Source organism: Lagenorhynchus albirostris, chromosome 3, assembly GCF_949774975.1.
Source record: "Lagenorhynchus albirostris chromosome 3, mLagAlb1.1, whole genome shotgun sequence".
NCBI classification, from domain to species: Eukaryota; Metazoa; Chordata; class Mammalia; order Artiodactyla; family Delphinidae; genus Lagenorhynchus; species Lagenorhynchus albirostris.
Genome location: NC_083097.1, coordinates 51,928,496 through 51,953,272, shown reverse-complemented (window position 1 = coordinate 51,953,272; position 24,777 = coordinate 51,928,496). Strand labels below are relative to the sequence as shown.

General features: G+C 37.7%; 4 protein-coding genes across 10 annotated transcripts in view; 2 read left to right on the top strand and 2 right to left on the bottom strand.

Moving 5' to 3' along the window:
- TRAPPC13 (trafficking protein particle complex subunit 13) overlaps positions 1-6,898 on the bottom strand; it is a 35,798-nt gene extending 28,900 nt beyond the window's left edge. For all 4 annotated transcript variants that reach the window (XM_060143012.1, XM_060143013.1, XM_060143014.1 and 1 more), the window contains exon 1: positions 6,757-6,898. In XM_060143012.1, coding sequence (XP_059998995.1) covers positions 6,757-6,802 — 46 coding nt within the window. In that variant the 5' untranslated portion in view covers positions 6,803-6,898. The remainder of the gene's footprint in view (positions 1-6,756) is intronic.
- Positions 2,180-6,877, bottom strand: SHLD3 (shieldin complex subunit 3). 3 transcript variants are annotated; one of them, XM_060143020.1, is made up of 3 exons: positions 6,757-6,819; positions 4,519-4,690; positions 2,180-3,811 (listed from the first exon to the last, which is right to left on the bottom strand). In XM_060143020.1, exon 3 carries the CDS (start codon positions 3,690-3,692, stop codon positions 2,940-2,942), a length of 753 nt encoding a protein of 250 aa, XP_059999003.1. In that variant the 5' UTR covers positions 3,693-3,811; positions 4,519-4,690; positions 6,757-6,819; the 3' UTR covers positions 2,180-2,939. The 3 variants fall into 3 exon arrangements, with proteins under 3 accessions (XP_059999003.1, XP_059999002.1, XP_059999001.1); XM_060143019.1 differs by lacking the exon at positions 4,519-4,690 and having other exon boundaries at positions 2,210-3,811; positions 6,757-6,877; XM_060143018.1 differs by lacking the exon at positions 6,757-6,819 and having other exon boundaries at positions 2,210-3,811; positions 4,519-4,693.
- Positions 6,899-7,501: 603 nt separating the features above from the next.
- The window catches only part of TRIM23 (tripartite motif containing 23), a 38,704-nt gene continuing 21,428 nt past the window's right edge, over positions 7,502-24,777 (top strand). For both annotated transcript variants that reach the window (XM_060143011.1, XM_060143010.1), the window contains exons 1-3: positions 7,502-7,631; positions 12,403-12,565; positions 18,127-18,248. In XM_060143011.1, the coding sequence (XP_059998994.1) occupies positions 7,551-7,631; positions 12,403-12,565; positions 18,127-18,248 (366 nt within the window). In that variant the 5' untranslated portion in view covers positions 7,502-7,550. The remainder of the gene's footprint in view (positions 7,632-12,402; positions 12,566-18,126; positions 18,249-24,777) is intronic.
- Positions 14,187-15,779, top strand: LOC132517879 (F-box only protein 27-like). Its single transcript, XM_060145928.1, is given in 3 exon segments — positions 14,187-14,193; positions 14,949-15,400; positions 15,402-15,779. Coding segments are annotated over 3 exon segments (837 nt in total).

Below are 24,777 nucleotides of genomic sequence, written 5' to 3'. Positions count from 1 at the left end.
AAGTTAAAGCAGGTTCTTGGTCAAAAATTAAGGAGGCAAAAAAGAATATGTGATTTTTAGTCGAGTGACAAATATTCACTACACACAATGCACAGTTAGTGCCATGTGTAGAAACACTCTCAGTGGAACTCACAAAATAGACATTTGATTTACTTATGAAATTCAGGTTTCATCTAAAATCTTATAAAAAAAACTTTTGAAAGTCTTCAGTAAATTAAAAAAAAGATAGGCTTGAGGTTATAAACTAATGAATTAGGCCAGTTCAACTTACATATACATTTTGCTTGGTCACAACATTAAAAAAAATTATGTCAAATCTTCTTCACTTTCAGAGTCCTTACCACATTCTATAGTCTTACTTTTCTAGTTCCTGAAGGCATTCAAGTTTGTGAACCTTGGAATAATCTGGGGCATTTTGAGCAGATTAAATCAAAGTGAACCATTATGCAGGAGCTCATCTTAGAAATTTTCAAAAAATGGTCTTTAAATTATTTGCTAAGTTGGCAAATAATTTAGTTAAATTCATGTGATGCCCTTCACATCTTTTTTCTTAGAATTTGAGTTAACATTTATTTGAAAGTGGATAGCTCGTCAGGGAAAAATAAAATTATGGCACTGTTGCCACTTTCCTAGAGTAAATGCTTCGGCATTTTACCAAATGCCCTCAGATTCACCTTCCTGCATATGTCTTTGTTTCCCCAATTTATTCATGTCTGTGACTTAACAGTGGAACCCAGAAATACTGGTGAGCTCTACTATTATCTAGTGCTATAATCATCAGTCCTAAGGTTCTCAATACTCTAAGAAGGCTTCAAAGACATGGCAGTGGATTCTAAATTCTTAGCCCTTAATTACTGCCTAAGCATTGTCTAGGTAGATGAGAAATGAATCGCTTCTTCCTTTAAGATCACGGCACTAGTTGCAGTAAAACTCAATCTTCATTTTCCCAGTTCTGATTCACCTTTTCATTGTTTCTCAGAGGGGTAGAAAGCAATTTATACAGAGTAAATTAGAGAAATTTAAATCTGCCACATATGAAGACAAAGAAGCTCTTTTTAATGTGTGATTCTTGAATTAAAAAACTGCTCATAAGAAGCCCATAAGAAAAGAATCATAAGAATATTTTCAGTTCTGTGTATAATCATTTCAAAATAATAAAAATGTATCATAAAAGAAATGCTGTGGTCTATGTAAGTGACCCTGTCTTATGATTACCTAACTTTTAACCCTTGATTAGCAACCTAATGCTAAATAAGACCTGAACAACAAAAAAAACAAATCCACCATTTATGATTGCCTAATAACATTAGCCAACTCTTATTTGCAAAGCTCGCTAGTAATAATGAATAACTTGTTGACTTTTCTCCAGCACTCTTGATTGAAAAGTAAGATGACTAATGAATGAAAGAAGAAGTAATTACTGATGAAGTTACCTTGGAAACTCCCTCTACACCTGGTGATTTTTCATTTAAAGACTTTTGGAAGCATTCATGCACATGATGATTATTTTCTACAGAGCAGTCTCATTTGAGACAATAAGAAAGGTATTAAAAGTTAAAAACAAAACAGTGTTTGGATAGTGTGAAACCTAATTAGAAAAGATAACCTCTTTAGTTAAAAATTGGTAGACTCGGGCTTCCCTGGTGGTGCAGTGGTTGAGAGTCCGCCTGCCAATGCAGGGACATGGGTTCGTGCCCTGGTCTGGGAAGATCCCACATGCCGCGGAGCAGCTGGGCCCGTGAGCCATGGCCACTGAGCCTGCGCGTCCAGAGCCTGTGCTCCGCAACAGGAGAGGCCACAACAGTGAGAGGCCCGCGTACCGCAAAAAAAAAAAAAAAAAAAAATTGGTAGACTCCTTATGTATTAAGGAACCTCAGCCAGGTCAGGCTATGAGAAACCCCCCAAAGGGCGCATTTACCATGTAGTATTGAGCCTCTACCACGCCAGGCACTGTGCCACAAGGCAAATGTGTTTCTGCCTTCCTAATGAGTACAGTCTTACAGGTTTTTTATCAGGGATATAGTTTAACTACTTAAGAATAGTGACTCTATGTTAGCTCTGTGAGGGCAGGATCCATGTTTGTCTCCTTCCCTACTTTAGTACCTAGCTCATGGTACGCATTCAAATTTGTTAAATAAATATACTTTTTAATAAAACTTTTATTATATAATCACTTTGAATATTTTTATAAAATGATGTGTAAACCCAATTTACAACATTTTGCTATGGGAAACCCATGACTCCAAGAACCAGAGCATTAGTAATGAGCAATAACAGTCATTAAGATTGAATTATCTGTATTAAATAAAGAATAACTTGATCTCTTACCCATACTTGATACTTTACTTCAAAAGAGCTCATTGCCTTAAAGATATATTAGGGTCTTAGACAAATTATACATTTTATACTTTTGTTTCAGAACAACACATCAACTATTGTCTATTACATATCTTTGGAAATATCAGCAGAATCTGGGCTGGTCTCTCAACTTGAATACCACATTCATGGCACTTGAATACCATTCCCAACAGAACTGGTTTTAGTTTTATTTTTAAAAAAATCATTACACTTTAGGTGAGTAAAGAAAAAATACTGTAAAATTAGATTTTGGGGATTTACTAAAATCCAAACTAGTCACTGTAATTCATAGGAATATCTAATTCAACCATTGGAAAAGTAAGAGAACAAAAGGAATAGAACATTTTACCTTTAAATTCAGTAAAAATAATAATTTATCACAATTCATTTAAAAGGAGGCTGCTCAAAGTAGAATGCAGAAAGTTCCTGACTTAAGTGACAAGCCTAGGAATTCACCTGATATTTATTTCTGGGATACAAACTGTACATATATTACCACACAATTAAAAATTTATTCATTTGTTTCAGTTCCTACTCAGTTCACTCAGAATATTTTTCTTTTTGACAATTAGTGGAATTCATTACATACTAAAAATAAGACCATATTTATGCACAAATAAGTTGATCTTCCCAGTAAGAGCTAATCTTCCTTTAAGAAGACTTCCCACATATTCACAGTACATAACATCACAGAACACCCATATCTGGCCTAAATGTCTCTGAATTGTAGCATTACAAGATGGAAGTTCATTGCACCTGATAATTCGATTGAGTTTTTCCCAAATGTCTTCCAGAGTTTGGTTGTTACAAATAGTGTGCTCTATTGTCCATCTTGCTCTATAAAATGAGTGCAAATTTAGTGCCTTTAAACTATCTTGCAATTTTTCAGACAAAGGAAAAATGTTTTCAGTACAATTACTGCTGGGAAGTGAAACACTCCAAGACCTCTTCTTGTGCCGTTTTCTTTTTTCTGATTGTTTATCCAGACTTCCAGAATTAGTCTGTTCATTCAGTGTATGTGATCGGATTAAGTGCTTTTTTTTCAAATTAGGTTGAAACTCCAGTAGATCTACTGTGCAATCATAACTCTGCAATTTAATATCATGTTCTGAAATGGTTAAGTACTGTCTTACATCTTCAGTTGCCTCTTCAGAAATCACAGGTGGTAATCTTTTAGGTTTGAGTGGAAGTCTGGACCCATCATGAGGAAACCAAGGAATAAATCTTGATAGTGGACGTGTAGGAAAGTCTTGAATTGCTTTCTCTGCAATTTTTGGCAGTTGTGTGGTTTCACTCTCATATGGTCGATAATGTAATATTACTTCTGTAGTCATTCTGCAGTAATCCAGTTATTCTTAATGAAGAGAATATTTCTTAGCTGAGCTCCTCAGAGCTAGAATGCAATTTATAATTACAAGACTCTCTCTCTTTCCAAATCAGAGGGAAACAGGACCTAAAGTGGAAGTATTGCAAAGAATAAGATATGGTAGAGATAGCCTGTATACAGATAGGCAGGGAAAAAAGAAAAAAACAAACCAATTCCAATATGATATTTTACCAAAGTGCTATTGGTAAATGTGAATGTAATCCACAAAACTGGAAATCCTTTCTCTTACCAAAATAAGGGATCTGGATTAGATGCCCTATCATATCCTTTCAGCCTAAAACTGCTAGTAGTCAACATGTTTAACTGAAGAGATATAATGGATTTGGAAGTACTGATATTAATATGTTAGATAATAATCTTAAGACTATAGCAGAAACAAAAAGTAAATTAGTGATTTTTAAAATACAAGATTCATATGAAGATAATGAACAAAAATGTAATAATACTAAAAAATTTGAGACGTGAATTGAGGACAATGAAAATCATTGTAATTTTTAATCTTTTTGAAGAAAATGGATCATTTTATACTTTAAAATTACATGAATTCTGCCAAACAAATATATAGACAGAATACTTAATGATTTTATTTCATTCTCAGTAGTAAATACTGAAAACATGAAAATGGTTTAACTTTGCATTTTAACCATGCTAGAAACTGGTTTCCTGACAAAGTCTCATTTGTATAAATGAGGCACTTAAGCAGTGTCAAAACCTTAGTAAGCATGGCTTCTGAATTCCAATTTGGAGGATGAACAAGAAGACTAGAGCCTTACTTTTTTTCCTCTTAGAACACAGACGTCTTCAAGTTGCCCCAAATTAAGTCATCAATAAGAAGTTCCAGCATACAGTACACAGGCTCAAGAATGGAGCCTACAAGGATCTGCAAGTTAGGTTTCCTAATCGGGCCCAAAGTTGCCTGAGCCATAATGCAGGTTCTTTCAAATCCTAGCTACCAGAGAAAAAAACAAGAGGTCAAATCCCTTCTTCCAAAAATCATTAGAGAACTACTTGACGGGGGTTCTCCCATTGCCGGGATGACTGTGAGTGGGGTCTCCTTGGCATGATGTCACAATACTCATTTAACTACTGACTCTGAAAGTCAAAAGAAGTAACCAATCTCATAATAATTCTTTTCCTTACTGTTAATGTCCACTGACTGACAGACTTGGCAACTCAAATTCATAAATGACTGTGTTCCTTAACATCCATAATTTTAATATGGATCTAAATATAGATAGCATATTCTTTCAAGAATTAATAATGTTTTTATTTTTTCTTCCCTTTTCCTTATATTTTCTCATTTTAAGACATGCCACTGAGAATTCTTTCATTGTTGTCTGAACTCACTCAGTGTTGTATTCCAGGGACACTGATGTTGTGAGAGCTCCTTAATACTTTACATACATATGAAAGTAAACTTATATGACAAGACAAATTGATATATTTGGCATCCAACATAGGTAAAATTAAAACTTGTGAAAACTCTTGGATAGCTTGAACAGTGGGGAAGAATGGGGCCAAAGAGCTTTAAGAAAGCTGAAACTAACACTGAATTTCAAAGCACTTGTCCTTTTAGGTTGCTAAAATACCCTTCTCCAGGAACCTTCTGTTTTGGAAAATAGAAGATACCTGGGAAAGACTACTGTAGCAGCCTCAAAGGACTACGGCAGTTAGCCTGCACATCACTGGAATTTAACTGTATTTAATAGCTTCCAATTTGTATAAAATGATACCTAGCAGCTAACAGAACTGCTCTAAATTTCCATCAAACTACTAATGGAATGATATCTGAAAATGCTCTTTCCTTCATTAGGAGGCAACATGGAGTCTTGGGAAGATGAAGGCCTTGTGTTGAAATATTACCTCAATCACTTACTAGCTGTGCGATCTTGAAAAAGTTTAACTTCTGAGAGTTAAGTAATATATATTTCACATACTACATATGAGTCTGAGATAAAGAACATGACAATTTCTCTTCTTTCTTCAGGAATATGCCATTTCAGTCCAGGCTAAGCTCACAGGTCCTATTGCTATTACATTAGTTAATATTTTAGTTTCTTAGTTCTACAGTCAGAGACAGTTCTGATAACCCCAACTATCAGTATATGATTTTATGCTTCAAATGAAACTGGTGAACTTCTGGAAGGTTTGATGCTTACAACATAACTAAGGGGATAAGGGTCCCTCAAAATGGATCCCACAAGGAAGGTTAAGTGCTATTCACTTGAGTTCACATGTCTATCGAGCATCTTTTCAGCTCAGTCCAAGAAGATATTGGTAACCACTGAGTAGGGCATCCAAGAAATAAGTGCATTTGCGGTAGCAGAAAACCGATGAAATAAAGCTGAAAGCGTTTCAAATAAAAGGTTTCACAAAACAACAGGAATTCCAGAAAAAGAATGCCCTGCTCATTTTCCCTAAATAATGATCCAATTAAATCATCAAACTTACTCAAAACTGTTTGCTGTGTATGCAAACCGACATGAATTTCCCCCTATACACAATACTTTGACGTAAACAGTGATTTTTAACATACCTAAATTATATGTTGTAGTACTATGTACTTCTAAATCCTTGGCACAATACTAGACTAATTTCACAGATGAAGCTGAGGCCTGGTAACTTTGTCATTGCCACATGAAGAGACAAGAGACAGAAGGAAAAACCACTTTATATACCCGCTGTTAATCATCTCGGTTCACAAGGCTCTCCCCGGGTAGGGTGGGGACATCAGCATCTGCGGCTAAAATCTGAGCAGCATGTAACAGAGTAAGTAATTTACCAGGTATCTATTCCATTCTAACAGGGGCTCTCAAACCTGAAAAGCAAAGAGGAGAAACAGTTTCCTTTCGCTCGGCGCCAAGGAACCAAGCAGGAGGGCGAGCATTGACAGTGTTTAAGAAGGACGAGGCCTATATCCCAGAGGCCAGGTCTATGTGTCAAAGGCTTCGAGAACTAGTGAGAGAAAGGGAGAAAACAGATTAAAGGGAGTCGGGTTCGCAAAAGTTTACCTTTCAGGGCCAGCAGGTGCTCCTGTTTGGGGGGATTCACTTCCATTTTGACCGGTACTTTGGACCCACTGCCTACGGGGGCTGAAAAGGGTCAATCAGCCCGGAAGAAGACAGAAAAGCGCACGTTCGGGAAGACAGGGCGTCAAACACACTCCCAAGTTTCCCTCTGCCGGTGGTGCCTTAAATTTTCTTCTTACCAAGTCCTTTAGGAACCCAACGGCTTTTTTACCAAAGCCATCTCTTGCCTCTTAGAGACCTATACATAAAATACTTCTCTATTTTCCAGTCACAATCACACACCGCGACTTCAAGAAACCACTCCTCGGTGACAATTCACGGCCTCCCAAATACCTACATTGCAGTAAATGATAGAGATGTGGCATGCTGGGACTTGTAGTTCAAAAGCCGCAGGGCATGCAGGGACATGTAGTCCCCTCTCGCTCCGTCCGTTTTGCAGCTGGGGAGAAGAGGTCGTTTCTGGAGCGGGAATTTCACCCCAAAACTTTACTTTTGTTTTATCCCTTCTTTTTTCTCTTAATTTTACTCCTTCCATCTATTTCAGACTCCTCAATAATAACAATTAAAAAAATAACAAAGTGCCCACGCACAGGCCTGCGAACCCAAACACCTAGCGGCTGGCGGGAGGACGCTCGAAGAGACCGTCCCAGCAGCTCCCCGCGTGGTACTGCGCCTGTGCTCCAGCGTCGAGCGCCGAGGCTTCTGGGTAGGTGGCTCTACCCCGCCCAGCAGGTGAAGGCCTTGAGGGCTGCTTCTGCGGCGCTGCTCCTCCTAGGATGGCTGCCCTGGTTGTAAACAAGCCTGGAGCGGGACTAGACAGTGGTCGTCAGGGCAGCCGGGGGACGGCCGTGGTGAAGGTGAGGGACCTTGCGTGCTCTGTTCTCCACCATCGGCCTCCCTTCTGTTTATCCCGGAGATCTGGCGGCAGCACCGCGGCCCTGGCATTTTTTGGGCGGGATGCGCGGCCTCTGGCCCGTCTCGGCTTTACAAGCCTATCCCTCACCTCCGGACCTTTATCCCAGCAGGCCTGAGGTTACCTGGTCTTCGGGTCACGCTAGTCCTCTGCTTGGAGTCGCCAACGGGGACCTTTGTGAAAAGGAGCTCATGGGCCTCGGAGAGTGACCTGGGCTGTTTTTAGTTAAGCCCAACAGGCATTAATTAGCTTATTTTTAGGAAATTGAGCCGTTATTATCGCCGGGTACAAAGTTAGGTATTTTAGCTCGTTAATATCTGTTGAGGAGGTAAGTGTTGATTACAGTTTTACAGGTGAGGAGACTCAGGTTTCAGTTAACACTGTGTAGCAGAACCAGAGTTGACTGGCCGTAAAGTATGCTTTTCACTATCGCACTACTTCTGTAATCAGACCTCTATTATTGGTTGACCCGCCTCCTCTTTTGGGAGTACGGTCTGTCAACACTTTTGAGAAGTCTCCAACAGCCCCATTAACGCTGGGGGATATGAATTACCCTGTGCTTGAAGTTTGAAATTCTAACATGTGTAAATGCTGCAAAGTGGGTTTACTAAAAATTCAGATGAAGTATGTAGAATTCACTTTTCCATAGGTAGATAGATCTGAAAGGGAGAACTGATCTTAAAGGTTTGTAGAATAACCTTCAGGATCATCTGTAATCTGAGATATTGGCAATTCTTATTCCTGGCTACATATTAGAATCACTGAGGACTTAAAAAAGAAAAAGAAGCTACTTAATCCCACATTTCTGAGCGAGTTGACATCAGTATTTTTTTGCAGTCCCAGAGTGATTTTAATGTGCATCTAGGATTCAGAACCACTGGACCAGATATCTTAAGTTCTTTTAAGATCTTGAGTAATAGACACCTATGGTTTTTCACCTAATGTTGGTTTTATGTGACAACAAATGATACATTTCTGCTTACAAGTGTATTATCAATTAGTATTGGTGGTGGTTGATTTATCTGACCTTTATATATTAATGAAGTTATTCTGAAGGTACATAGCATATCTGAGATGCAGAGGAGCCCTCTTATTATTCAGCTTGTTGTATGGTTGAGATTTTATTTATTGAATTGTGCTTTTTCTATGTAGAGAATACCTGAAGGTTATTTTGTGAATTAACTTCAATTAAGAAGTAATTGGAATGGATATTATTGCTGTATCTACTTTTGTTACCCTGTTTGCCTTAAAATCTGAAAAATATACCAAAGCCTGATGTAACTCCAGTTTATTATAGCACAGAGTTTGATAAATTAGAGGCTTATTTTGTTAATCTTCATTTTTATGTGTAAATTGTGACTGAGATGTGCAGTAGGATAGTCCTTTTTGGCAAGATCCTCATGCTGTCATTTGTAAGAAATACAGTGGCATAAATTTAAAAAAATCTCACAGATGAAAGCAAGACGTGTTCGTTGGAAGGTAAAAGTTGAAGTATATAATGGTAATATATATATATATATATATGTAAAATGGCTTTTTGCTTAATGAACAAGTAGATGATGACAGGGTTTTTATCGTTAGGAAAAAAAGACCAAAATTGGTCTATACATTCACAAAAGACTAGTGAGCTTTCTTAGTCCTTTGAAAATATGGCCTGGTGTATTAAAATTTGATTTACACGTAATAAGTTTGAAGCCCTCTTTGGCATATTGTGAAGTTTGTAAAATAAAGAGCTTTTTTCCTATCTAGGACTTAATTTCTTATGCTGTTAGCCACAATTCCTATTCATAAGTACTGAAGAAAAATTTTCTTACTCTTATTTGCTGAGTTGATGCAAAATAGTCTAATAACTGTTTTTGGAATTATGTTTGGTTTACTAATCAGTGGGATTTTACTAGTGCTCTTTGGAAAAAACCTATGGTCTCAACATGAGTAAGTTCTCTTATCTTGTGTAATGATGGGGTTAGAGATGAATGAAAAAAGTAAAATTTTAATTTGGTTCTTTGGAGTTTATTGTCATATAAGTTTAATATGTTGTCACTATAGTGAGGACATTTATTTAAAATGTTGCATTTATAATATCTAATTCTGTTGTGAATATCTTTTCTGTATTTAGTTGAATTTGTTATTTAAGTGAGGATTTTTTTTCTTTTGTTCTTTTTTTTTAATGTGAGGATATTTAAGTGAAACTTTTTTCCTGCCTTTTTAAAAAATACAGGATAATTTGAAGTGTGTGTATTGTGTGTGTGTGTATGTGTATATATATATATATATGATTTATGTGTAGCTGTTCCCCAGCTGTTTCCCTTCCTCAAAGAGAACTACAATTCCAATGTAATGTTTCCTGTATATCTTGCCAGAAAGATAGTATGCTTGTAAAACAATATATATGAAAATATATGCTCTCTTTATTTCCTCTCCTTTATGCAAAAGTTAAATATTCTATGTCATTTTCACTTTGCTTTGCTGATATGAAATCATTCTGTGTTTGTACATAAAAAATTTCCTAACTTTTCCTCATCAGATTGCACAGTTTTGTAGTATATGAATGTGCCATAATTTATTTTCCATATATATTTACTTTGTTTCTAATCTTTTGCTAATGCAAGAGGTGCTCTAAGGAATAGCATATAGATCTTTTCACACATATGATATTTGTAGGATAAACTCCTGGAGGTAGAATTACTAAGCTATTCAAACTTTTGATAGGTATTGCCAAATTGCCTTCCATAGAGGCTATATCAGTCCATAAACGTTTCACAGCAACCAGCAATTTATTCTCCCACACTTCCACTAGCACAAAGTGTTATCAACTTTTAAAAATCTAATCTGAAAAAAAGTATATTGGGATAGCTTCAACTGACTTCAAAATGTTTCGGGTGAGATTGGACACCTTTTCATATAATTAACAAGCTGTTTTCTTTTCCTGTTCTGTGAACTATGTGTTACACTTCAGCTTCTTTTGAACCGTACTGAGATGTGAGCCAGTTATGAATTATCAGTTTATTTACAGTGAAAGGTGTTTACATTTCAAGCACTGACTCCAGTTTAATTGCGGAGTTAAGATTAAAATTTTAATGGATTAAGTCTGACTTCCACTCTGGGTTTTCTGTTTTTTTACCTTGTATTATGTATTTGTTGGGGGATGGTGGTTGGCTGTTTTAAAAATTTTATTTTGTTGGACTTCATTAATATAAGCACATAGGAGCTTGATATTTGGAATACCCTGTTCCTGAGGGCTTTTTCGTCTAACAGGGAAAGACAGGCTGGAACGCCAATAAAAGTATTAAAGTGTTTTGGGTGTTAAGATTGACACTTATCCATGGTACATGGGGGCCCAAAGGATAGTGTGTTCATTTATGAATTTGTTGGTTTATTAATGTAAAAAAAGAATCCACTAGGAAAATGTCTATTTAGCTGTTTCTTTAGCATTAGCATAAAGAAAGAGGCAAAAGCAGTTTGTTATGTGCTGTGAACTACAAATTGTTCGATATAGTTTGAGAATAGAGTTTGGAAGGGAAGAGAAGCAGTAGGACAGGGGCCAGATTGTAGTAGGTCGTGGATGGTGGGCACCGAGTTTGGGGTACAATCAAACAGTTCAGTGTGGGTATTTTTATTTTTAATTATTTATTTATTTATTTATTTTGCGGTACGTGGGCCTCTCACTGTTGTGGCCTCTCCTGTTGCGGAGCACAGGCTCCGGACGCGCAGGCTCAGCGGCCATGGCTCACGGGCCCAGCCGCTCCGCGGCATGTGGGATCTTCCCAGACCGGGGCACGAACCGTGTCCCCTGCATTGGCAGGCGGACTCTCAACCACTGTGCCACCAGGGAAGCCCCACTTCGGGTATTTTTTAAAAATTAATTAAATTGTGAAACACTTCAGGTATATTAAGAAATAAAAGTACCTTCATTGATATAAATATAGTTTGTTGACTAATTATAAAACAAACTGATGGGCCGGGGAATCAGAATATGCCGATTCTTGTCACCTTTCTTTTTTTTCGTTGAAGTATAGTTGATTTTTTTTTAAAATTGAAGTATAGTTGATTTGTCACCTTTCTTTTGACTGACTACGTGGCCTTGAGCAAGTCATGTACTTGTAATTGGAACTAGATAAACAAAATATTTTCTATTTTCTAACCCAGGGGCATATTTATTAATTGAGAACAAGGAATTGAAATTTAAGTCTAATTGCATTCTTTACATTGTATGATGTAAATGAATAGTATAAGACACTTGAAAATTACTTATAGTCTTTTCTTAACAAGTTCTTTATCGTTTACAAGGTAAGTTGTCATCCTAGCACATATTTCAAATTATTTTTGTCCAAATTAATGATGGTTTTTTGAGGGTTAGGTAATTGCAGAGAAATTGTTTAAGAACCCAACTTTGGTAGAGTTATATATGGTTATGGATTCTGATGTAATAAATCATGTCATAATTTTCAAAAGCTAAAGATGTTAGTTTACAACGTTATCTTGATCCGTAACACCCTTTCAAGGAGATTTCACTATGATATAATTGTGGTAAGATCTGTCAGATGAAAGAATAAAAGGTGATTTAAGATTTTATACCTAGACAGTTTTTTTCATGGAGGAATAAAGTAATTTAACAAGATTGATTCATTAAATTAGATCAGGTTTTTCTTTTTAGCCTAAAATATTTATGCTTTTAAAGTCATTTAAAGAGCACATGTGTCCTTTCCAAATATTAGGTGCTGGAGTGTGGAGTTTGTGAAGATGTCTTTTCTTTGCAAGGAGACAAAGTTCCTCGCCTTCTGCTTTGTGGCCACACAGTCTGTCATGACTGTCTCACTCGGCTGCCTCTTCACGGAAGAGCAATCCGTTGCCCTTTTGATCGACAAGTAACAGACCTAGGTAGGAAAAGATATATATAAAATTGTTTACATAATACAAATATCATAGAAAACAATTTTTTTCTCCTTGGTTTTAAAAATCATAAAATTCTGGGAATTCCCTGGCGGTCCAGTGGTTAGGACTCTGGGCTTCCACTGCAGGGGCCACGGGTTTGATCCCTAGTTGGGGAGCATGCTGTGGTGCAGCCAAAAAAAAAAAAAGAAAAATTATAAAATTCCAAGGAGGTTTCAGTTTCTATTAAAGCCAGTAGTCTTGAAGCTATAAACTAGCCCACTCTTAGGTACTAATTTTATTTCATCTTCTGAAATTTTTATATTCAGTACTTATAGATCAGTAGTTTTAAGACACCTGAGAAAAACATACTGACCTTTTTCATTTGCCTGCAAAACAGCGTTTATCTTAGACATGAATAGGCCAATAATGAAAATACAGATAAGTAATTTGAGTTTCAGCATGTTGTTATTTACTGATATCTGAGGCAGAAGTGTTTGCAGCTAGTGATAACTACTAACTACTCCTTGTTTTCTGTTAAAATGAATTTAAAGGTCTGGTGGATTTTTTTCAGTTTCCTGCATACTTTTATTTATTTCTTTAGTAAATATATTTATTTATTTTTGGCTACGTTGGGTCTTTGTTGCTGTGTGTGGACTTTCTCTAGTTGAGGTGAGCAGGGGGCTACTCTTCCTTGTGCATGGGCTTCTCGTTGTGGAGCACAGGCTCTAAGTGCGTGGGCTTCAGCAGTTGGGGCACGCGGGCTCGGTAGTTCTGTCTCGTGGGCTGTGAAGCACAGGCTCAGTAGTTGTAGCGCCTGGGCTTAGTTGCTCCATGGCATGTGGGATCTTCCTGGACCAGGGAACAAACCCATGTTCCCTGCATTGGCGGGCGGATTCTTAACCACTGCACCACCAGGGAAGTCCCCCTACATACTTTTAAAACTTCACTTTATATTTTTCAAAATGAATTAATTACTGTGAGATACCAGATTTGGAAATAACATTTATTAACATTTGAACAGTTATTTTACAACCATGAATTCTATGTTTATTCTTTTTAATGATCGAGTTTCTCCAAAAGTAATAGTTTAAGGTTGTCCATTTTTTTCAGGTCAGTAGCACTAATTGTTTTAAGACTGTTTTAATGTATTCATACTATATGTCAAGTGGAACACATTTAAAATAATGTAACCACCAAAAAAAGGAAGCAAGAGTACCCAGATTTTTAGACTGAAAAGCTTTAAAATGCTAAGAAGCACGGTTGTAAAATATTTTCTTGTAAGGAAAGAATGGGTTTCTTAAGGTTTTGGTAGTCCTTGATTTAAGTAATTAGTATGCCCATTTGCCAGAAAACTAATATAGGAAAGTGTTAGCATTAACTTACTGTTAGCCAAGAAATAATAAAGTGGAGGGGAGAGATGTCTATTTTGACATTCTTTTATTTGGCCTTTTATTCTGTAATTTATATATATCATACCATCTTCTTTATATAAAACTATATAGAAGTAGTAATATTTTGCAAACAGAGGACGGACCCTTCCACCATTTTGAAGAGTACTATCTTCTCTACATAAATACCACAACATCCTCACTGTGTTATCATCCTCACTGTGATAAAGTAGGAATTTATGACAGGTAATGGTTAGTCGTATCCTAGGTTGAAATCAAACATGATTGCTATCATATCAACATTAGAAAAAACAAGCAAACCAACAACTCTGCCTCGGATATAGGTTGTAATTATTATAGGTAATTACTATAGCTTGTAGGTTAGATTTTTGCCGTGATTCCAGCCTATGGAATATGTGTTAATGACCCTTGATATAGTTTGCTGTCATTGTTTTTTAATCTCTTTTTAAATGTATTATAGAAATAATATATATATACATTGCAGAAAATTTGAAAAATCTATTAAAAAGTATAAAGAAGAAAAAAATCATATTTTGCTTCTAAAGAAGCAAATTACTGGGGTTTTTTTCCATTATGGTTTATTACAGGATATTGAATATAGTTCCCTGTGCTGTATAGTAGCACCTTGTTTATCCATTCTATATATAATAGTTTGCATCTGCTAATGCCAAACTCCCAGTCTCCCGCCCCCCACACCCTAATCCCCCAAACTATTGTTAATATGAGAGAATCAGAATTAGAATTCTTCTCTAGTTCAAGAATAGTATCAGAGTCAGAGAGAGGATGGGGCTGGGGCAGGGGTGGGTGCAGGCAGGGGTCTGGGGCTGGGTATTAGGAAGGGAGGGGCGGGGGAATAAAAAGGGCAGAGGTGGAGAAGGGAGCACGTGAGGCAAGGTGATGGCCCACCAGGGAGGAGCAATGGCTGAGATGCCCACAGTGGCAGCTGGGCCTGGTGAGGAGACCACGCACGTGCACCTCAGCCTCCAGGGGCCTGCCCGCCAGGGTCCCCGCTCCAGACCCCGAACCCGAGGAGGTTCCGGGTCTGGGCCAACTGCCCATGGAGCTGCTCGAGATGGTGCTGAGCCACGTGCCCCCACACGTGCTGCTCGGGCACTGCCGCCGGGTGTGCCGGTGCTGGTGTGACCTGGTGGACTGCCAGGACCTGAGGCTGAGCATCCTGGCCCAAGACCGTGCCGCCCTGTCACCTGTCCTCCACTCCTACCTGCCCTCCGCTGACGACCTCAGGCCCTGCATCCTGGGCTGCTTCTGGGAGCGAAGACCGATAGGACGCAACCTCCTCCAGAACCCCAAGGGCCTAGAAGGCTTCCGGGACTGGATGATGCAGAGCAGTGGAGATGGCTGGGGAGAGGAGGAAAACTTGGAGGTCAGGCCTGGGGCCACTTCCCAGGACTCCTTCCTGTCTGCCTACAAGGTGGTGTCACAAGAAGGAAATGTTGGACCTGGAGGAGGAGGGTCTGTGGCCAGAGCTCCTGTATAGTGGAAAGATTGAGATTTGTGTCTCTGCCGGGTGGACAGACCAACAAGGCATGGCCTGTGTATATGAGCTAACTGTCCAACTTCTAGATGCCAACCAGACCATGCTGCATAATTTCTCTCCTATGCCTGTTTCCATCCGGCAGGGTAGAAACAGTGTCCGCTTTGAGGTCAACCATGTGTTCTTCAGCTTCAAGATTGGTGTCCGCTTTGTGTCTGTTGAACACTGGGTTTGGGACTTGGGGTTCTGGCCTGAACAAAATGGAATCTATCTGCCCAATGCCAGTGTGATTCCACGGGTACATCTGTTCAAGTGAAGGACTGTCCTTGTAAAACAACCTGACCGTACTTTCCAGGAGCTGGGACCATTAGCTGGGCCATCTCATTAATCAGGCGCTTATAGCTCCTGGCATCCTCGGATCTGCTGCGGCCCATCGAAGGTCCTACTGGGCCCTGTCTTTAGAATCTGGAAGCTACTAGAAGAATGTTCTTCCGTCAAATTTACAGCTGCTGCTGCTGTAAGGCAACCCCTGGTCTATTGAGTGGAAACCCACAGTGAGCACAGGGAAATGCTGGATTGGGAGAGGTCCTCACCCTCCCCTCACACCAGGCCCTTGAAACCACCTTTTTGGTTTCAAGACTGGGACCAGGACTCAGAGCTCATTGCTCACCCTGTGAAGAATGAAGTAGTCCCCTGAGCCCAACCCTACCCTGAATTGTATGGTGTATAAAATCATTTTGTTGTTTTGAAATTCTTTTCAAACATGGAGAGAATAAATATATTTTATTTATAAAATATCTACCAATCATAGGTAATAAAGGTATTATTTTGCCAAAAAAAAAGAATAGTATCAGTAGTTGTTTGTCATGGTTATTAATACTGGTCAGCATTACTTATGGTTCTTCTCTTCTGTTCTCATGGTAAAATTACACTTCCCTGCCCTCTTATGATTAGGTAGGAAGAGCTGTGTGATTTCCCTTTAACCAGTGAAATTATGAGTAGAAGTGAAGTGTTAACTTCCAGGTAGAAGCTGTTAAGAATGGATTTATGATGGTTTGCAGTAAATCCCTCTCCCTGCTGTAGTGAGGTGGTCCAGGGGGTTGGAACCTCAGTGGCCTGTGCCCCCTGGTCGTGGACAGTAGGGAACAGAGCCTCTCTTGTCTTCACCAACCCTTGAGATGCTGGGTGAGCAAAAAGCAAATCTTTGTTGCTTTAAGCCATTGAGATTTTAGAGTTATTTTGACAGTTACAGGAGTATTTAGTGATATACTAGGCAGTAGATAGATACTGCCTAGATACTGCTAGGAGTTTACGTGTATGTGTTTACTATATAATGACAGTATTTGGATATCGTCAAGGTAATACTTTTAAATAAAGGACTCAGTATACTTCTTAATCTTTTATAAATAAAGTGGATAGAACTCAGCTTGAGGTAGAATATGTGTGAAAAATTAAAACAGTTGAGGAAGCCCTGTGGGGTGGCAAGGCTGAGGCCCTTCCTTTCTCTTCCCTTCCCTTCATCTTCCTTTTTTTCTTCCCTTCTTTCCTCCCTTAGAAAAGAGGGGCCAAGAGGAAGGGGAGCCGTGTAGCCAATGACCCCATCATCCTTTTATTTATTTGCTTTTTCAGTGAATATGTATTAGGTGGCAGCTTTGTGTCAGATGGTATTTGTTGTATAGAAGCTCATCATAACAGACAGATATTCCTTCTAATTGCTGAAGGATCTGGCTCTTATTTATAGGCTTAGGAAGAGTTTGTGTGTGTGTTTGCGCATGTGCATGTGTGTATGCACATGCCCATATTGTGTAGGCACACATGCGTGCACATATGAATGCTCACCTGGCCTTTTATGGTCAGTTCTGGGGAAAAGAAGCATTGGTCCTTATTCAAATGTACCTAGATTCTTAGCTACCTAAAAGGGACTATTGTCATGCCTTAGTGTGAAGCTGTGTATTTGTGTGAGAAAGAGTTTATATGTTCACTGACTGCTATTAGGTTCTAGGTTAGATGAGGGATGGGGAAAATATTATCTTTAGCTGTTCTAGTTTCAGTTTACTTAGAGACGGACTTATTTTTGGTTAAGTGTATCTTTCATATAGTGGTTTTCAAACATGAGTCATAGCTTATTTGTGGTCATAAAATGAATTTAATTGGTTGTGAATAGGGTTTTTAAAAAAGAAATAGAACAAAAACCATCAGAGTGTGTCGCAAACTGTGAGGGTGAATATTGGTGTGTTAATCTTTTGTTTCAGGGGGTGTGTGTGTGTGTGTGTGTGTGTGTGTGTGTGTGTGTGTGTGTGTTATCCTGGGTTGCAATGTGAAATATATTTCTTACTGTAGGTTGCCGTTAAAAATATTTAAAGCACTTGTTTTAGTATATGTAGTCAAAGTCGGTGACAAAATAGGGTTTATAAAGTTAAATTATAGAAAAATAATAGAACTTTAAAATATGTTTCTACTTAGAATGCTAAGGAGTTCTGTATTTTAAAGAGAATATTAAGACAACTGTTATAGCATTAACAGAAAATGGAGAAATTTTGAATTTTTAAAATTTAGACATTATTAATGATTGAACTATGAGACATAGAAATTACTATTGAGATTTGAGGTAAAATAAATAATATTCTATTTTGTTAGATTTAGTTTTTATTTTTATATTCTAGGAGATTCAGGTGTCTGGGGATTGAAAAAAAATTTTGCTTTATTGGAGCTTTTGGAACGACTACAGAATGGACATATTGGTCAGTATGGAGCTGCAGAAGAAGCCATTGGGATATCTGGAGAGGTACTGATTGAACTGGTTGAAATTTTTGTTATGAGCATGAAATTTTTCTTTTAGTTTAAAATATTTGCTATTAGATGCACAATATTACCTTACTTACCCCAGCAGGTAGGATTCCAGAAACACAACTTTTCATTACATTATAGTTCTGAAGGCAACAAAATCCCCAACCAAACAAAAGTAAAACTGAAATTTGAATTCTCTGAAAATGCTGTACCCAAAGTATGTTTAGTGTATAAACTTGTTTCCTTATCATCATTAATTCTATCTAAGGGTAAAGTGAAAAGTAAGAAGATTATGGATGAATAAGAAGGATGTGTAAGCTACATTAAAGCAGAGGATGCAAAAGTGAATCATTCAACAGTAAAGCACAGAGAGAGAAAGAGGAACTCCATGAAAGGCGGCTTTTAGTGTAGAGGCAGAATGCCTTAAAGATAGCAGTAGCTCCTGAGGGAATTACTATTAAATATCTTCATGAAAAGTTAAATTGTGCATAGATGTACTCTCTTTATCCAGACAGGTAAGTATCCAGTAAATATTAGAAGACCATTAACACAAATTAAAGTACATTTTTTTTTTTTTTTTTCTGTGCGTGGGCCTCTCACTGTTGTGGCCTCTCCCGCTGCAGAGCACAGGCTCAGGATGCGCAGGCTCAGCGGCCATGGCTCACAGGCCCAGCCGCTCCGCGGCATGTGGGATCTTCCCACTCCGCGGCATGTGGGTCTTCCCGGACCAGGGCACGAACCCGCGTTCCCTGCATTAGCAGGGGGACTCTCAACCACTGCGCCACCAGGGAAAGCCCCTAAAATATATTTTTAACACATAAAATTGTCTGCATAGCTCATAGACTGTTCTGATTATAGGAATAGTTGTAGTAAATAAGCAGTTAATAGTTTTGATGATCAACTTTAAAACCACATGTTTAGTATGAAGGAAAACATGTCAGATTGCTTTTTACTTCTCTTTTATTAGATTATTATTTCCTTATATAAAGCGAATTAGTGAAATGGATTTCAAACTGAAGCACTGTTTTCTAAAATTTGCAGTTTCTTTCCCGTGATTTATCTTTTATCTTTATTTTGAAAGGCATTGAGTATTATCTGATGTTGGTCCTGTAAATTATTTATCAGGTCTGGAAAACAGAAGACACGACTTTTAATTTTACACGTATATATTTCTCATAATTGCAAACAAAACTGTTTAACTTCGGGTTCACTTTTTTATTTAGTGTGATATTGAATGACATCATTGATATATTTTCTAATTTTTATTTCTGCAAAAATTTATACTAAATCTTTCCCTTTCTAATTATGGCCTTTTATATGCAGAAAAGTTTTCAAAGATTCTTGAATATCTGACATGTAAAATTTACAACTCATAATGCTTTTTACTAATTCATAAAAATTATAAATATTTAAAAGGTTACATATAACATAGGGTTTTTGTTGTTGTTGTTTCTTAAATCAGTGATTTTCAACCAGGATAGTGCAGTGGACTCACCTGTGGAGTTTTAGAAAAAATACACAGTTTCCACTTCATCTCTACCTATTGAGAAATAAGTGTTTCTCAGGTTGGGGTCTAGGCATCTGTGTTTTTAAAAGCTTCACTTGGTTATCTAAATAACATTTGTGCTTCTCCTATACATCATGCTGACAAGTAATATTTAAAGCAGTGAGGATATATTTACTATCAGTTTTTTCAGTCTTAAAAAAAAAAGACTTCTATCCTCTATTGTCAGTTTCTTGCGTGTAAAGTGAGGGGATTTTGCAGAAGATATCTTTGCACTGACTGTGAATCTATAACAATGGTTTTATTTTTGACCTCAAATTCATAGCATATATTGATAATCAATTTTGGAAATACCTTCTCACTTACCTATAGAAATGAGTAGCAAATGACCTTTGTACTTAATTACCAGTATATTTTTATGTATAAAGTCTGGTCAGTTAAAAAAAAGATTATGGGCTTTTATATTTCAAAATTTGGCATGTTATTTATTTATTTTTTTTGGTTGAACAACAGAAATTTATTTATCTTGTCACAGTTCTGGAGGCTGGTAAGTCCAAGATCAAGGTGTTGGCATTCTGAGACCTCTTCTTTTGGCTTGTAGGCCACGGCTACCTCGCTGTGTGCTCACCTGGCCTTTCCTTAGGACATGTGCGCAGGGAGAGAGGGAGGGAGATCTGTCTCTTCCTCTTCTTATGATGCCACCTACTAGATTAAGACCACATCCTTATGACCTTATTTAACCCTAATTACCTCCTAAAGACCATATCTCCAAATGCAGTAACACTGGGGGCTGGGGCTTCAATATATGAATTTTGGAAGAACACAGTTCAGTCCGTAGACCTGGGAAAGTCTATTCTAGGAAGGAAATGAAGATGACTGGGAAGGAGGTAAAGGAGACAGTAGAAGAAGAGAGACATCCTGTGATGCTTACTCAGATGTTTTAGAAGTCTGACACTGAGGTGAGGGTAAAGGATTGAAATAGGATCCTAAAAGTACACAAGGAGCTACTTTTATTAATACTAAAATTACCTATTGGGAGGTAGGTCCTGTGCTCAGTACTGTAAATGCAGAAAACAGTAAGACAATGTTCTTGCCTTCATGCAGCTTATACCTAGTTGATGACACAAACAAGTAGATGATTTCATTATCGTGAAAAGTTCCAAGAGACTATCTCAGTAATGGTAGGCTTGGTTATAGACACTATCTCGTCTGCTGAAAATAAATAAAGTGGAATGAATTCACTAAAAATTATTTTAAAAGCATTAAAGACCTGACAAGTTAGGAACAAAAAATCAGGCCAAATCTGAAGGGAAAATGGAAATTCACTGAGATACAGAAGCAAAGAATGTGCTTTTGCCCTGAGGGAATTAGCCTATTCAGGAAAATGTCTGGGTTTTTTAATGGCCTTCAGTGGTGAGGAGGCATAAGTCAAATACCAAACCCACACCTAGATGAGATATCCAGCAGAAGACATTCACAATAAGCCAGGACACCAGTTGAAACAGACATGCTATTGCATAGAATTAGATTCAGAGTTTGAATCTTTGGATTGTCCAAGTAATACCCATTTTTGCACTCATATTAAGGTGGTCCACTATTGATAATACCATAAAATCATGAAAAAATAAATATGAATCCCTTTCTAGAGTAAACTACCTTCATCCTAGGTCTCAGTTACCTCTCTAAATAATTTTTTTTGTCTTTCCTTGTATTTTCTTTTTTTTTCTTTTAATTGGGGTATAATTGTTTTACAATGTTGTGTTTCTACTGTACAGCGAAGTGGAGTTCCTTGTGCTATACAGCAGGTTCTTATTAGTTAACTACTTTATACATATTAGTGTATATATGTCAATCCCAATCTCCCAGTTCATCACACCCCCCACCCCCTGCTTTCCCCCCTTGGTGTCCGTACGTTTGTTCTCTACATCTTTATCTCAATTTCTGTCCTGCAAACCCGTTCATCTGTACCATTTTTCTAGATTCCACATATATGCGTTAGTATACAATATTTGTTTTTCTCTTTCTGACTTATTTCACTCTGTATGACAGTCTCTAGGTCCATCCACGTCTCTACAAATGACCCAATTTCATTCCTTTTTATGGCTGAATAATCTTGTATTGTATATATGTACCACGTCTTCTTTAACCATTCTTCTGTCAATGGGCATTTAGGTTGCTTCCATGACCTGGCTATTGTAAATAGTGTTGCAATGAACATTGGGGTGCATGTGTGTTTTTAAAATTATTATTAAATAGGAATTGCTATTTTTAAAAAATGTATTATTTATTTATTTGGCTGTGTTGGGTCTTCGCTGCTGAGAGCGGGCCTTCTCTAGTTGCAGTGAGTGGGCTTCTCATTGTGGTGGCCTCTCGTGGAGCATGGGCTCCAGGCGCGTGGGCTTCAGTGCTTGTGGTTCGCAGGCTTTAGAGCACAGGCTCAGCAGCTGTAGCGCATGGGCTTAGTTGTTACACGGTATGTGGGATCCTCCCAGACCAGGGCTTGAACCTGTGTCCGCTGCTCTGGCAGGCAGATTCTCAACCACCATGCCACCAGGGAAGCCCGCGTGTGTGTTTTTGAATTATGGTTTTCTCTGGGTATATGCCCAGGCTTGGGATTGCTGGGTCATATGGTAATTCTATTTTTAGTGTTTTTAAGGAAACTCCATACTGTACTCCATAGTGGCTGTATCGATTTACATTCCCACCAGCAGCGCAAGAGGGTTCCCTTTTCTCCACACCCTCTGCAGCATTTGTTGTTTCTAGATTTTCTGATGATGCCCATTCTAACCAGTGTGAGGTGATACCTCATTGTAGTTTTGATTTGCATTTCTCTAATGATTAGTGATGTTGAGCAGCTTTTCATGTGCCTCTTGGCCATCTGTATGTCTTCTTTGGAGAAATGACTGTTTAGGCCTTCTGCTCATTTTTTGATTGGGTTGTTTGTTTTTTTGATATTGAGCTGTTTATATATTTTGGAAATTGATCCTTTGTCCATTGATTTGTTTGCAAATATTTCCTCCCATTCTGAGGGTTGTCTTTTTGTCTTGTTTATAGTTTCTTTTGCTGTGCAAAAGCTTTTAAGTTTAAGTCTGCTGATCTTTTTTGACCCACCTCCTAGAGTAATGGAAATAAAACCAAAGATAAGCATGGTGTATCACATGATTGCTTTGTGAATATTGAAGAATCCTTGCATCCCTGGGATAAATCTAACTTGGTCATGGTGTATGATCATTTTAATGTATTGTTGGAGTCAGTTTGCTAGTATTTTGTTGAGGATTTTTGCATCTGTATTCATCAGTGATATTGGTCTGTAATTTTCTTTTTTTGTAGTATCTTTGTCTGGTTTTGGTATCTGGGTGGTGGTGGCCTCATAGAATGAGTTTGGGAGTGTTCCTTCCTCAGCAATTTTTTGGGAGAGTTTGAGAAGGATGGGTGTTAGCTCTTCTCTAAATGTTTGATAGAATTCACCTGTGAATCCATCTGGACCTGGACTTTTGTTTGTTGGAAGATTTTTAATCACAGTTTCAATTTCATTACTTGTGATTGGTCTGTTGATATTTTCTATTTCTTCCTGTTTCAGTCTTGTAAGGTTATACCTTTCTAAGAATTTGTCCATTTCTTCCAGGTTGTCCATTTTATTGGCATAGAGGTGCTTGTAGTAGTCTCTTATGATGCTTTGTGTTTCTGCGGTGTCCGTTGTAACTTCTCCTTTTTCATTTCTAATTTTATTGATTTGAGTCCTCTCTCTCTTTTTCTTGATGAGTCCAGGTAAAGGTTTATCAATTATGTTTATTTCTCAAAGAACCAGTTTTTAGTTTTATTGATCTTTGCTATTGTTTTCTTTGTTTCTATTTCATTTATTTCTGCTCAGATGTTTATGATTCTTTCCTTCTGCTGACTTTGGGTTTTTTTTGTTCTTCTTTATCTAATTGCTTTAGGTGTAAGTTTAGGTTGTTTATTTGAGATGTTTCTTGTTTCTTGAGGTAGGATTGTATTGCGATAAACTTCCCTCTTAGAACTCTTTTGCTGCATTCCATAGGTTTTGGGTGTTTTCTTTGTCATTTGTTTCTAGGTATTTATTTTTTAACATCTTTATTGGAGTATAATTGCTTTACAGTGGTGTCTCTAGGTATTTTTTGATTTCCTCTTTGATTTCTTCAGTGATCTCTTGGTTATTTTGTAACATATTGTTTACCCTCCACTTGTTTGTGTTTTTCACATTTTTTCCCTGTAATTGATTTCTAATCTCATAGCATTGTGGTCAGAAAAGATGCTTGATATGATTTCAAGTTTCTTATATTTACCAGGGCTTGATTTGTGACCCAAGATGTGATCTATCCTGGAGAATGTTCCATGTGCACTTGAGAGGAAAGTGTAATCTGCTGCTTTCAGATGGAATGTCCTATAAATATCAATTAAATCTATCTGGTTTATTGTGTCATTTAAAGCATGTGTTTCCTTATTAATTTTCTGTCTGGAATTTCTGTCCATTGGTGTAAGTGAGGTGTTAAAGAACCCCACTATTATTGTGTTACTGTTGATTTCCCCTTTTATAGCTGTTAGCATTTGCCTTATGTATTGAGGTGCTCCTATGTTGGGTGCGTATATGTTTATAATTGTTATATCTTCCTTTTAGATTGATCCCTTGATCATTATGTAGTGTCCTTCCTTGTCTCTTGTAACATCCTTTATTTTAAAGTCTATTTTATCTGATATGAGTATTGCTACTCCAGCTTTCTTTTTATTTCCATTTGCATGGACTATTTTTTCCATCCCCTCACTTTCTGTCTGTATGTGTCCCTAGGTCTGAAGTGGGTCTCTTGTAGACAGCATATATATGGGTCTTGTTTTTGTATCCATTCAGCAAGCCTGTGTCTTTTGGTTAGAGCATTTAATCCATTCACTTTTAAGGTAATTATCGATATGTATGTTCCTATGACCATTTTCTTAATTGTTTTGGGTTTGTTTTTTTAGGTCCTTTTCTTCTCTTGTGTTTCCCGCTTAGAGAAGTTCCTTTGGCATT